Source organism: Bactrocera latifrons, unplaced genomic scaffold (genome assembly GCF_001853355.1).
Source record: "Bactrocera latifrons isolate USDA-ARS-PBARC rearing strain unplaced genomic scaffold, ASM185335v1 scaffold_53, whole genome shotgun sequence".
NCBI classification, from domain to species: Eukaryota; Metazoa; Arthropoda; class Insecta; order Diptera; family Tephritidae; genus Bactrocera; species Bactrocera latifrons.
In genome coordinates, this window is record NW_017537190.1 from 478,909 (window position 1) to 492,668 (window position 13,760).

At 35.5% G+C, this 13,760-nt stretch overlaps 1 protein-coding gene across 1 annotated transcript in view; it reads right to left on the minus strand.

Annotated features, from left to right (window-relative positions):
- Window positions 1-512: 512 nt before the first annotated feature.
- The window catches only part of LOC108974136 (dedicator of cytokinesis protein 1), a 62,084-nt gene continuing 48,836 nt past the window's right edge, over window positions 513-13,760 (minus strand). The window contains exons 11-24 of the mRNA XM_018941801.1: window positions 13,429-13,656; window positions 13,207-13,336; window positions 12,960-13,134; window positions 10,092-10,205; window positions 6,436-7,276; window positions 5,159-6,204; window positions 4,807-5,080; window positions 4,629-4,741; window positions 3,760-3,875; window positions 3,594-3,677; window positions 2,934-3,012; window positions 2,669-2,845; window positions 1,178-1,334; window positions 513-902 (exon numbers count right to left, since the gene is read on the minus strand). Coding sequence (XP_018797346.1) covers window positions 625-902; window positions 1,178-1,334; window positions 2,669-2,845; window positions 2,934-3,012; window positions 3,594-3,677; window positions 3,760-3,875; window positions 4,629-4,741; window positions 4,807-5,080; window positions 5,159-6,204; window positions 6,436-7,276; window positions 10,092-10,205; window positions 12,960-13,134; window positions 13,207-13,336; window positions 13,429-13,656 — 3,812 coding nt within the window. The 3' untranslated portion in view covers window positions 513-624. The remainder of the gene's footprint in view (window positions 903-1,177; window positions 1,335-2,668; window positions 2,846-2,933; window positions 3,013-3,593; window positions 3,678-3,759; window positions 3,876-4,628; window positions 4,742-4,806; window positions 5,081-5,158; window positions 6,205-6,435; window positions 7,277-10,091; window positions 10,206-12,959; window positions 13,135-13,206; window positions 13,337-13,428; window positions 13,657-13,760) is intronic.

Consider the following 13,760-nt stretch of genomic DNA (forward strand, 5'->3'; position numbering starts at 1 on the left):
ATATATATATATATATATGTATATAAAGTAAATAAGACTGACTTGCCTATATATGTGCGTTTAATTAAGTTAGGAAGACAAGTAATTATAACTAAAGAAATTTGCTGAAGCCGAAACGTTTGTACAACTGAATCGTAAAGTTCAATAAAAACTTTAAAATAACTTAATATCGTTAACTATATTAAATTACATATAGATATTGCTGCTATCAACGCTAAACGCACACTCCTTTGCTCTCGTTGCTATGTACAATGTTGTCGGGCAGACAAAAGGCACGCCACCACCCAAACAATTATTTATGATTTCTGTTTAAATTACATTTTTGGCACTTGTTTCTTAGTATTGCTGCGTTAACGCATCAATTCCTTTAGTTCGGACTGCATTTTTTTTCACTTTTGCTCGGCGCGCTCTACAGTAAGCCAGGCAACTGACCACTTGTTTTTGCTCTGCAGTCGCCAAGCAATCATCACTCAATCACACGCACTCAAATATCAATTTTGATTATGGCTTCACTTTCACAGCGTTATTTACTTTACTGCTTTGTTTTTTTTTTTTGTTTTTATATTTTCGCTTTCTCGTTTAGCAGGACTCGAACTTTATACATAATTGCTTGCCAGCCACAAATTATGGAATGTGTTTGCTGTTGCGCGAGGGTTTTGGTGGCGGTGTGGGTGGCCGTTTTTCAGTGAGCACGAAATTTTTGGCCTCCACATATTCGTACGAGCTATTTGAAATGCTGGTGTGTTGCGTCGTCGTTGTCATGATGGTTTGTGTGTAGGGGCTAACAAGCGGTATGGGAAAGTCCATGCTGTAAGTAAAACTGCTAAAATCAGTGGAGTCACGTGTTTTTGCTGGTAGTGGTGGCGGTATGAGATCCTCCTCCGATGTGGAATCTGTTGTATCTGAAAAATGAAAATTAATTAAGCTCAAGCGATTTTTTTTTTCAGAATTCTCTGCCTAAGGTGACACTAAAATGAACATTTCAAACAAAATGGAAACTTAGTTAAAATTGACTTTGGGTAATCTGGTGTCCGAAATCGGACAATAAAGTTGACACATTTTTCACAATCTATTTTTTTATTTTTTCTCCAGCCGAAATGTTCATTTATTTTTTTCAAATTGTCTATTTTTGAGTACTACAGTTGTACTATTAGTAATTTTTAAACTTTATACTTACCAACTGAATTCCGATTACTGCTGTCAGCTCCGGACAGCGAGTGCGCATCTGTGCTGGAGAAACCTTTCATGCCGGTTGTGGGTGTAGCAATACTGGCAGGACGTGACATGCGACGTTCCTTTTCTTTCTCAGAGCGTAATGGACGTTTTGTCGTTAACTAAGAAAAAAATAATATGAACATAAATAAATAAAATTAAAAATAGAAATAACTTTTAATAAACAATGGAGAAATAAGGATTTTTAAATTACAACTAGCATTTTTAGTATCACATATCGGTCAGAAGTGCAGAGTAGCAGTGGAAGGTGTTGCCAGGAGTAAACAACTGAACTTCTACTGGGTGTCAGGGCACAAAGGCAACGACGGCAACGCAATAGTGGACGAGATTGTCAAGAATGGTGTAAAGCTAACATCATTCGCAAACTCGAACATTTTTGGGAAGACTATGCATTGTCCATACGATCACCTCGACAAAAGCATGGTAAAGAAAATCAAAACCCGATGGGACGAGCTGCCAAGGTGCAAAACTGCAAAAGTCATGTACAAAACGGTAGATCGGAAATACATTAAATTCCTATAGGCACTCGATAGAAGAAACTGTAGGAACATAATGGGAATACTAACTGGTCACTGTCGGGTGGCGACACACGCCCGCAGAATGGGGCTGACAGATTAAGAAGACTGCAGGCAATGCCTAGAGCAACGCACCACGGAAACAATGGAGTATCTCTTATGCACTTGTCCCGGCAAGACTACGCTGTAAGCATCTGGGATCTGCACAGTATTATACATTGGAGGAGGTATCGACAGGGAGGCCGCAGAATCTGTTAAATCTCGCCTAAACGATGACTACTCCCTTCTCTTGGAATTAGCAAGTGAATTTCATCAAGAAAAAACGTTAACTTCGATTGCAATGATGAAATACCCTTCACAGATGCATCTTTTATTAACATAAAATGTATAGGTATATAAAGGTCTTGATTTTGATCTGATCTGAAGAATTCATTCGTAGATGGTAGCGTTGCCTTAGACAGAGGTCTATGCTAAATATCTTGTGAAATAACGAAGTTTTTCAAACAAGGACTTGAGTTTGATCTATATCGGTGGTGGTGCCGACAAATGAGCAGTTTCTTGGAGAGAAAAGGACGAGTGCAAAATATCAGTTTGAACACTTAAAAACTGAGGGACTACTACTTCGCGTACACTGTCTTAATCGATTCAGCTGGTCACGCTGATAAATTACATATATACTTTACAGGGTCTTCGATGATTCGTAAATGATCTTTATATTATAAGTTTCGTGGCAAACTGAATGTACCCTCTTCATGGTATAAAAAAAAAACAAATAGTTTAAAAAAGTTTTTTTTATTCAACTTTATGGCCTAGCTTTGATACGCAAACATTTCGGGAAAGCTTCTTTAAATTATTTTAATTTAATTATATATTATTTTTATTCTGTTTTATGTACTATATGTGTAATTTCCCGCACTCACCTCTTGTGTCAACACTTTAGGATCCGGCGATTTGGCTGTCAAGGAAGTGTTTGATGCGCTTGTTAGAGATGCTATTGATGTTATTGACTCCCGTTCGGGCGTTGAGGTTATGGTTGATAACGGCTGTGTATAAAATTTACTGTTGGCCACTGGTAAACTTAGCGTTTCACGATCCAACTATGACATACAAAACATATGGAAAATTAATTATTAATAATACGCGTGGCATAAAGAACCACCAAGCGAGGCAACAAATTTCACAAACCTTTTTCATTGAGCGCCGTTTTGAGGGCGTTTTCTCTTTAGACTTGCTTTTTGTACTGGGCGAATGGCCGAGGCTAGGTCTGTCGATATTGTTGTGGATGTTGTTGTGGTACGAAAGAGAGAAAAATGGAAACGAAAAAGCGAACATTGCAAAAATAAGCAAAAAACCAAATAGAAAATCGGAAAATAAAGACAATTAAAGTGCAAATTAATGGAGGAAAATCAAAAAAAGAAACCGTGAGGTAAATTTAACAAAATGAAAATGTAAAATTTAATTAGAAAATGTTAAAATTCGTAAATCAAATGATTTATGTTAAANTGTTAAAATTCGTAAATCAAATGATTTATGTTAAATTAAAAAAAAAAATTAATTAAATTATTTGCTTTAAATCAATCAGATTTTTAAACTAAAAATGCAGAGCATAAAAAACAAATGAGAAGGGGAATTTAATTGATTAGTATAAGGTTCAGTCACCCGCAATTTCTTATATTTGTGTATGTTGTGCATATATATGCACTTAAAATTATATATACATATATGTATTTATATGGTGCGTGCTTGGTTGGGTTAGATTCTTAATATCGTAAATGTTATTCAAATTAGTTGTCTACTTTTGCTACAGTTACATACAAGTTACTTTTATTTGCATTACTGCGTTACCTTTGACTGAAATTAAATGCGAATGTTGATTTTATCGAACTGGTTTGTGGTCGTGCTGAGGAAGTAGATTTCGACAAGCCGCTACTGCGTTTGGGAATAAAACGTATATAATATAAATATATAGTATATTTGTGAATTTGCGTGCAGCTTCATCGCTAATACTTACTCGGAAGAGCCCATGCTCGTCTCGGACAAGCGATTGTTGCCCTCGAACATGCCAGGCATAAAGGAACCATTGCGACGCATAATCACCGACTCGCGATCCAACTTCAAGTCACAAGTCTGCAAAATTTAATACACTTATTAGAAAAAAAAAAACAAGTAGGGAAGGGCTAAGTTCGGGTATAGCCGAACATTTTATAATCTTGCAACTTTCAACGATTGATGCCTGGGTAATATCTACAGGTACATAAGGCTTGTTAGCGAGTTTTCACCCGATTTAAACGTTTTCTCTCGCTCTCACGCTCTCTCAAATTAATTAAATCTATTTTACTGGTCGATATATGCGGTATAAAGTCACCTGGAAGTTCGGCAATATTTATTTATGTACATACATATATGGCGGCCCAAGGAAGTATTGTTCCGATTCAACACATTTTTGATATTATTATCAGGAAAAGGTTCTCTCTGAATTCCAATTGTTTATCCCATACATTGACCGATATATTTGAGCAAAATCCAACTATAGATCCTGGGGTCCACCTAATCGCTACCTCGGAGCTTGAACAGTTTTTGTTGGATTTTGAAAATTTTTGGGCAAAAGGGGACATATTTCAAATACATTATTCGTGCAAAGTTTTAGACCGTTATATTAATTGTTTCCTGATTTGTACACAGGAAAATGAAAAAATCAAGTGGAATTTAATATTGTGTTATATGGGAAGTAGACGTGGTTTTAGTCCGGTTTCACTAATAAGGGTCCGATTTGAAAAACTGAGCGACAAGTTCGGGTATATACAGCCAAACGGACGTGGCTAGATCGACTTGTGCAGGGTATAAAAACTATATTAGAAATAATTTCCGATTCAAATTCACCTTCTTGCCATATTTGCCCTCGACATTCGCTTGCATGTCGGCAAAACATTGCTCCATGTGCTCCTGGAAGAGTTTCAAAGTGTCTGGTGCGCGGTGTTTATGCAGTGTAATGGCTAAAGAAAGGTTAAGTGAGCGTTAATTTACTCTTTTTTTATTTGAATAAAAAATGTAAAAGTACCGATTTCGAGTAGCGGTATTTGCGATGCGATCAGATCCTTCAACTCCTCAACCAGATGTCTATCATCGAGGTGATCCTCTAAATAGTCATCAGTCAAGAAAGCGTTCTCATACTTGCTGAAACCGCCCATCACGGCTGGATCAACAATGCCGGTGATTTTCATACTCAACGTTTTTATATCCAATGTTTCGTCGTTTCGATGTTCGATAATCAGGTCGCGTATTTCCTTATTTGTCTTTTTCATTGTTTCAATGGCCAAAGCAATTGGTGAAATCTGTTATTTGCGATACAAGGGAATTAATTAATTAATTAAATTATTTAAGTTAATTATTTTTTTAATTCATCGTCTTACCTTGAATTTCTTTGTTTCCGTTACGGGGAACCAACGCAATATGCCCGGCAGCGGAAAGCTTGTCGTCATCACTATCCTTTCCAACCACAGATTGCGCACATCATCCGGACCACCGCCAATGCTTTCGCAACGTCTTGAGAACTGGAACTTTTGCACATTATTCGACGTGAAATACTTAACGATTTCGCTCGACACCATCTTGCCCTCGAATTTGGTGCAATTCTCATTGATTACCGGCTCCACTTTATTCACCTGTATGAATTGCCCGTCGGCCTGCGTTATATCCTCACCTGGCAACTCCAGCGTCTGCATGAGCTCCGCTTGTGGATGCTGCGCTAAAATGCGTGAGCAAAAATCACTCAACCGCTCGTAGTTCTCACCGCGGAAAATAAAGGCTTTATTCTGTAGAAAGCGCGGAAAGCCCAAACCATAGAAGCAAACACGGAAATACTCTGAAGTGTGGCGGAATTCTTTCAATATTTTCTCAAAGAATTGCGACATCTTGCCCAATAGTTTGGCCAACTTCAAATAGTCATAGATTTCATTCTCGTACTCCTGCGCCAGCACTTTGCACATATCGATGGCGCATTCGAACATCAAACCGCGGTCAAAGTAGTCGATGATTTCATAGTAGAGCGCCTCTTTAAGCTCGCGATGCGTGCGACAAGCTGTGTGGCGGTGCGAACGCAAGAGTGGCGACAACTCGGTATCGTTCCACTGCAGCAATTCGGTGTGTAGTTTGAGCGTGAAGGCCGCCTCGGTGTAGTTATTGAACTCCATATGTAGATCGCACAGCTTGTAGACGTAACGTATGTACATCTCTTTGCGATTCACTTGCGAATAGAATTGTAGGAGCGAAAACGTGCAAGCCATGCGGTTCTCTTTGCTCTCGTCCTGTATGATGCAGCGATACTCGAGCAGACGTTCAATGAGTTTCGTCACCATGTTCACGAATTTGGTGCCCTCTATGTTGAGTGTGTTATGCGCCTGACATTTCTCCAGCAGTATGCTGTGGAAGAGATCTTTGTACTCGGCGTCGCCTTTGCCTGCAAACATACGAGTTAAATGAGTGTCAGCATATTTTATATTTACAGAAAATCGGGGTTGCAATTTTTTTATTGAAAAACAAAAAAAAATTTTTTTCAAAAATTTAAAAATTAAAAAAGAAGATTTTTAAAATGGTTTTTGGAATAAAATTTTGTTTTGCAAGTCTGAAATTTTTAATAAAAAATTGTATTACCATACTGCAACCGTTTTGAAAATTCCTGCGTACTCACCTGCTCCGATTAATATGTCGAGCTTCTCAATCATTTCCGTTTCGAATTCGTTAAAGTTCGCTTTGTAATGCGCATTGTTGCGTTTCGTATCGCCGTAACTGTGCGGCAACATTTTCGAACTGTAATACTCGCACTGCATCATATCGAAAAATATCGGTATGGTGGCCTTGCGCAATTCTACTTCGGGTATCATGCTCATTTCGAGTATCGGCTCCACTAGTTGTGGCACGAATTTCGGCTTGTGTTCGCCCAATTGGAACCACATCTTGCGTATCTCTTGCGCTGTGTCCTTGCGTATGTCACGATAACGTGCGAAGATGATTTGTCGTTTATTATCGTTGAAATCGTTCAATTGTAACGGTGATTGTATGAGGAATGCTATGGAGCATTGGAAGAAATTCGACCAGACTTGCTTCTCGAATGGATCGAAGAAGTGATCGATAATCACAACCGAGATGTGTTGCAGTGAACGCAATATAACGGTATTCTGATGCATTATCATATCCATCCAATCACGTGAAAAGACTGGCTTCTGATGCGGCGACACGAGCTCCTCAAAAACGAGCAAAATTTCGATAATGAAGTCCTGCAACTCGAAGCGATTATTCAAATGCCATACGAAGATTTCGTAATGTGCCGCATCCATGCGCTGGAGTATGCCCAACATGATGGCCACCAAATTGCCAACCAATTGATTTTCGCGATCGAGCGCGTGTGAGGTTTTGATTATGGTACGCAGCAGAATGAGCATGACGTCGCGCACATCGTTGTGCGTCTTGCCGATGTCTTTGCGGTACAGCAGACGCAGTATGTTATTCATGATGACGATGCATTCGTTCACCTGTTGCGAGAGTTGAAATGGCGAAGAAAGCAAGGTTAATACGGGTAAATTATATAGAAAATATAACCTAACTTTAAGCGCCTTCTATTTATACTTTTTCTGTTCAAAAATATATTTTTGTCTTATCTTTCAAATATTTTCCTTATTCTACAGAAATTTCGTGTTCCTTAACAATAATTATTATTATTACTTTTTTATTTGCTCGTTTCCATACGTTTTTTTCATATGCAACATAACCTAAAATTTTTACATAGTGGCTCTCAATCATTATGTAAATTTGTAAACACAACAGAGCCTTTTCCAAAGCATTATATGTGAACGCCAACCATAAAAAATAATTCCTATCTATTTTGTTTAATTATTTTATATTTTAGAAATATTTTTTTTTATATAAGCTAAAAAAATATTTATAAATTCATATATATAAATAATTAGTGATTTTTGTTTTAACCCTTAAGAGAAGAAATCGAATAGTTTTAGTTTGAATTCGGAAGATCCGAAAATTTCGAGGCAAAATTTTGTTTAGCGATGTGGCCAATTTTTGGCTCAATGGGTAATGTAAATAAACAACATTGTCGCTTTTGGGACGAAGAGCAACCTGTCGAAATGCCTTTATATTTAGAAAAAAAAACCAACGGTTTGGTGTGTTTGTGAGTCTGTGGAATCAGCGGTTCATGTTTCTTCTAAAATGATGGTGGTGAGAACGTATCCGTCGTTATCGCGCCATGATAACCGACTATTTGGTGTCTAAAATTGAAGCTCCTGATCTCGGCGGAATTTGGTTTCAACAAGATGGTGCAACTTCCCATACATCGCATCAATCAATGGATTTATTGAGAGAACACTTCGGTGAGCAGAAAATTTCACGTTTTGGGCCGGCCGATTGGTCACCAAGATCGTGTGATATCACACCGTTAGACTTTTTCCTGTTGTTATATAGTATATAAAATCTAAAGTCTATGCGGACAGGCTCGCTTTGCTTCAGGTCTTGGAACAAACCATTACGTTTGTCATTCGCCAGTTACCAGTCGAAATGCTCGAACGAGTCATCGAAAATCGGACTCAACGGATGGACCATCTGAGACGTAGCCGAGACCAACATTTGAAAAAGATAATCTTCAAAAATTCTGTGTGTCTTTAAAAAGAAGGGAACCTCGAACTGGATCACCCTTTTGTTTGAAATTTGACCACAGATGTAACAAAATGATAATGCCAGTAATAGAAAGAGAGTAAATATGATAAGGTTGAATAAATATACGTATTACATGGGCAGGCATATGTTGAAATTGAGTGGTCCGATATCGGAGATTACTACAAATGAACATCTTTTTAGGCAGAAAAGGACGAGTGTATATTTTAAAACCGTTATCTCAACTAAGAAGTAGTTCCCATATATACAACCAGACGGACATGACTAAATCGATTCAACAATATTTTATCAGCTCATCATGCTGCCCATATATACATATACATAGGTCTCTATGGAAAAGAAATTAACACCGACAACCTTTTTGTTATCACTTTCTTACATAACCTCAAAATTTTGTGTGAAAATGTCATATAACCAAGTTTTCGGTTTTTTATTTATCTTAAGAGATACAAAATTGGGGGTTCTTTTATTATTTTCTTTTACTAAATTTTTCTCAATATTTCCACTTAATATCGTAAAAGAAATTGGCCTTTTCGCTACTGAAATTCTACCTTCTACATAAAGTTGTAGAAAATTTCACATCACAATCTAAATCTTTATAAAAAACACTTCGAAAATATTCAAAGCTGTAGTAATATGTGTCTGCCAACTTATAAAAAGATGTAGCCCTTCTAATACAAATTTGCTGCACTTAATTAATATTAAATTGTTTACGAAGCGCACCTAAACTTGTTTAGAAATAAATATTGAAATAAACAGCAATTTTCGAAAATTCTTATAATAATTTCTTATTCTAGTTAAGACACTTTTCAAATTTAAACACGACTTATGACACTTACAGCTAATTAATTAAGCGCTAAAACAAGTAAGCACAGCTTAAATAGAGGCTAAGCTGACAAAACAAATTTAAGAAATAATATATTTTTGCTTTAATGCTAATAACTATGAATTATAATAAGCTGCTAAGGACAATAGTAACAAAACACTATGCGCTAGATACATAAGTATGTTTGTATATATATATTAAAAGCATTTGGCATTGATTACACAATTGTTTACCATAAAACTGACACTCGCTGAGTGTTGTTGGGAATTAGAATTAAAAAAAAAAAAAAAAGTCAAAATATCCTCGTCAAGTGCCACAATTCACAATTACTGTTAGAAGTGTGTTTATATATGTGTGTGTGTACTACTGCTAAAGCTTAATTTCCTGTTGTTTACGATATTTTATACGTATATGTATGTATGTTTGCTTGTGTAGTGAGGAAAAGTGGACGTACACAAACACACCTACGACTAAATTGAACGGTAATAAATGAAAAGTACAAAGTGTAATGGAGTTACAATGTAACTTAAGCGCACGCAAGGCACAACTGCCATAAAGAAAAAAACACACAAAAAAACAAAACAAAAAAAATAAAAGAAAGTAGTGCATAAATGCACCCATAACCACCCACTGGACACCTGCTGGGTGTGTGCTGCCGGACGCGTGTGTGTTGGTATTGATTAGTGTTGTTGTTGCGCTTGTTGCTTCTCCCTATGACTTAAATGTATATTCGTGTTTGATTTCATTGATCTTTTTTTTTTCTTTTTTGTGTTTACTTGGTTGTTGTTTTAATTTATTGCTTTTTGTATTTAGTAATTTATTGTTGTTTTTATTTTTACCTTTTGCTTGGCAGTTGTTTCACGCGTGTGCAGATGTGATTTTAACTGTCCGAGGACTTTAGCTGCTTTCGAGAGATTCTTTTCTTGTTGCCATATATCAGATTTCGAGTCACCCTAGACAATTCAATACACAAACATTTTGCAGAAAGCGAATAATACACAAAAGTGTTTCAAAAAGATTAACGAACGAGTGGTAAACGTAAAACAAAAACAAAACAAGAGATTGTATTGCATATATATGTATTTATATTAAAAAAAAAAAAAACAATAAATGTACAGAAATATATAGAGGAAAGTGTAGTTGTGTGCATGTTTGTATGTGAGTCAGTTACTTTGAAAAAGGATTTTTTAGATTTGTTGAGTGCACCAAGTGCTAGTATGTACGTGTGGTGTCGTAGTTTTTTCTTTAAGAAACAGAAAATGTTTGTAGCTTAAGAACGAAAAATAAAAAAAAATTACAACAAACAATTTATTAAAATTAGAAATATTTAAGTGCGGTGAACATTCCAATGAAGAAGTGTGACATTTTTATTATCGTCGCTAATTGTGTATGTACTATGTAGTTACAATATTGCTTAAAGAAGAAAGAGCTGTGTCTAGTTACTAGTTATTAAAAAAAAAGCACACAAACGAAAACGAAAATTGATGAGGAAACTACAACCATTTTTATGAATGAATTAAATGAATATTTTAATGTATGATGGTATGTATGTATGAGTAACAAGGATGCATGTGAGACATGAGTACGATATTTCTGTGTAAAATTTAGTTTTAATGTTGTGATATATTGATGATGGTGTTGGGTGATGGCAACCGTGACGACAAAATTAGCTACACACACACACAAGTGCTCAAATGCATGTGTATATGCATATATGTATGTATAATGTGATTTGGCTAGAGTACACTATACTGCGTGCACAACAACTACACCAAACAACGCAGATAAAACATAAAACAAAAACATTTACACCCCAAATATGAATGAAATGGAGACTCTAAGGAATTAAATAAAAAATCTAACTAAACGCGCTTAATATATAATGAAAACAACTAAAATCTGATAAGGAGACATGCCTAAAAGTTATAATATTTTATGAAAAATTAGAGAGGAAAATATAAAAAAAAAATTGTAACAAAAAAAAAATCGCCGATGAGCGGAAGGACCATTTGGAAAGATCATAAGAAAAGTGAAAGCAAGATTGGTTCCAAAAACACAAAATTTTTTCGAGAAAAGCGACGCGTTAATGATTTCCGACTACCAAGATGTCATGAAACGTATTATTACTGGCGATGAGTCTTACATCTAAGTTTACGACAAGGAAATATACGATCAATCGGCCGAATATTTTGAGAAAGGTGAGCCGAAGTCGAAAGTACCATATCAAAGCCGGTCAAAAATCAAGGTTATGTTGAGAGTTTTCTTCGATTATCGAGGTGTGGTGCACTCCGAATTCCTTTCGGACCGCCAACCTATTAATAAGGAATACTATTTAAGTGTTGCGTGTCGTTTCCGTGAAGCTCTTCGTAAAAAGAGATCGTAAAGACTACGATTAAGTAGTAAATATTTTAAAAGCTGCACATTTAGGCGTGCATCTATAATATTACACACACAGTAACCTTGAATTCAACACGTCATCCTAATCATTTATATACACATAAATCTACATCTATCTAGAATTGACTAGTTTAAGGTGTTACCGTTAGGTATTCTCTGTTGCGCGCATATATAAATTTGTACCACTTTGTATGAAAGAATTTTTAAACACTTTCCCCTCACATCTGTTAATTTTAGTTAACAGCAGCCTTGGCAGACATTACTTTATTTTCGTAGATATTTGCGTGCATATCGTAATATTGTGCATTTGCCAATTAATATTTACAGTGTTTTCCATTAAAAATTTCGCATTCACATGAATAAACCTCGCCTACTTAAATCGTTAAAAATATTACATTTTTATTATTATTAACTGTATTTAACATTCCATTAAAGTAGAGTGGGCGCATACATACATACATGTGTATGCAGATAGTACATTTGTGAAACAACTACTAAACATTTACAAGTATTTTAAATACATACAAATTATATGTGGTATATTTAAAAACAAATCGAAAACGTTTTTCGAAAAAAATTTTAAAATTTGTGCATTCGCTAAACATGCTAATCAAAAATGCGTAATAAACTAGTTGAAAAATATGTAAAAAAAAAAACAGGCACAAAACACGGACATAAAACAAAAACAAAACATGCTTAAATTAATATACATACGAATATACAAATATCATACGCTATTAATGGCTAGCTATAAAATTACACTTTACACATTAAAAAAAATGTACTTAAGTACAGTTAAGTTTCAAAAATGCCTGCGAACACTATTTGAACACGCAAAATTAACAACATTGACGCTGCAGAGTCAAAATTTCGGCTAATTTGTTGAGTAATAATGGAAGTGTTGTATTAAAATGTTATTTGTATTTGATTGTTCATGATTTTTAATCGTTATGCGCAAGACTTTTTAATGACAAATTGAGGTTAACGCAAATTGACTTGCAGGAAAATAAGAAAAATTTGTAATTTAATTATTATAATTTTTTTTTTATTTTTTAAATGAGCTTATGCAAAGTAAAAGAGTAAAAGGTAAACGCATGTAATTAGTTTACTTGGATGAACGAACACACATATTTATGCATGGTAATGTTAAAGTTAACGGGCAAAATGTGAACACCTTACGCGAGCCAATGTTATAATTTGTATTTTGCTTATGCGAAAAGTAGTATTCATAAATATAAATTTAAACACAAATGCAAAGGAAATAACGAAACACATAAATAAAATGGGAAATTAAAAATGCATATAAATACCTCTTCCTTGCTCTCGAGCCGATCTTTGATGTGATTGCAAAAGACGGGGAGTAGCACAGCGCGACAGTCCGGCGAGAGAAACAGTTTCGAGTCGACAAAGTCCTTAATGCAACCCATTTTGGATTGCGTCAGGCGACGCGGTGGGAATTGACGCAAGATATTGACAATCACATTGCTGCAGGCGAGGAAGTGTAAATAACAGTAAATGAGTTAAGGAAATATTTGCATAAATTAATGTCAAACAAACCTTAGACGCACTTCGTCGAACACCGCCATCAAATCCGTGGCAATGATGTGCAAATTCTTGAGCAAAGCGCCTTCGGACTTCAACAAATCGGTGGGGCAGGCAATCATTTTGATAAACATCTCCAGCAGTTCTATAAGTAATGTAAGTAAAATGTGTTTATGTTACACAACGCTTACACAAAAAATTCAAAATTATTATTATATGAAAAAAGTTAACACTCACCATGCAGTTTATTGGCGAAATCATCGTAATCCGAATTGCCATTAATAGCCGCGAAGAGCACACGCGAACGTATAACGAACTTGATAACATAATGCAGATATCTGGTGGTCTTATATAGACGCTTCACCTCCACGCGCTCTTCGATCTCAATGCCATCGGCTGACTTTTCTTTGGGTTCGATGGCTTCGCGGATGTTCTTTTGCAGCACATTAATTAGTTTGCTGTAATTTTCGAAAAAATAATAAAATATATTAAATTTAGTAAAAATAAAATTTAATTAAACAATAAAAAAAATATTAGAAAAAAATTTTTTAATAAAATAAAAAGTGCCA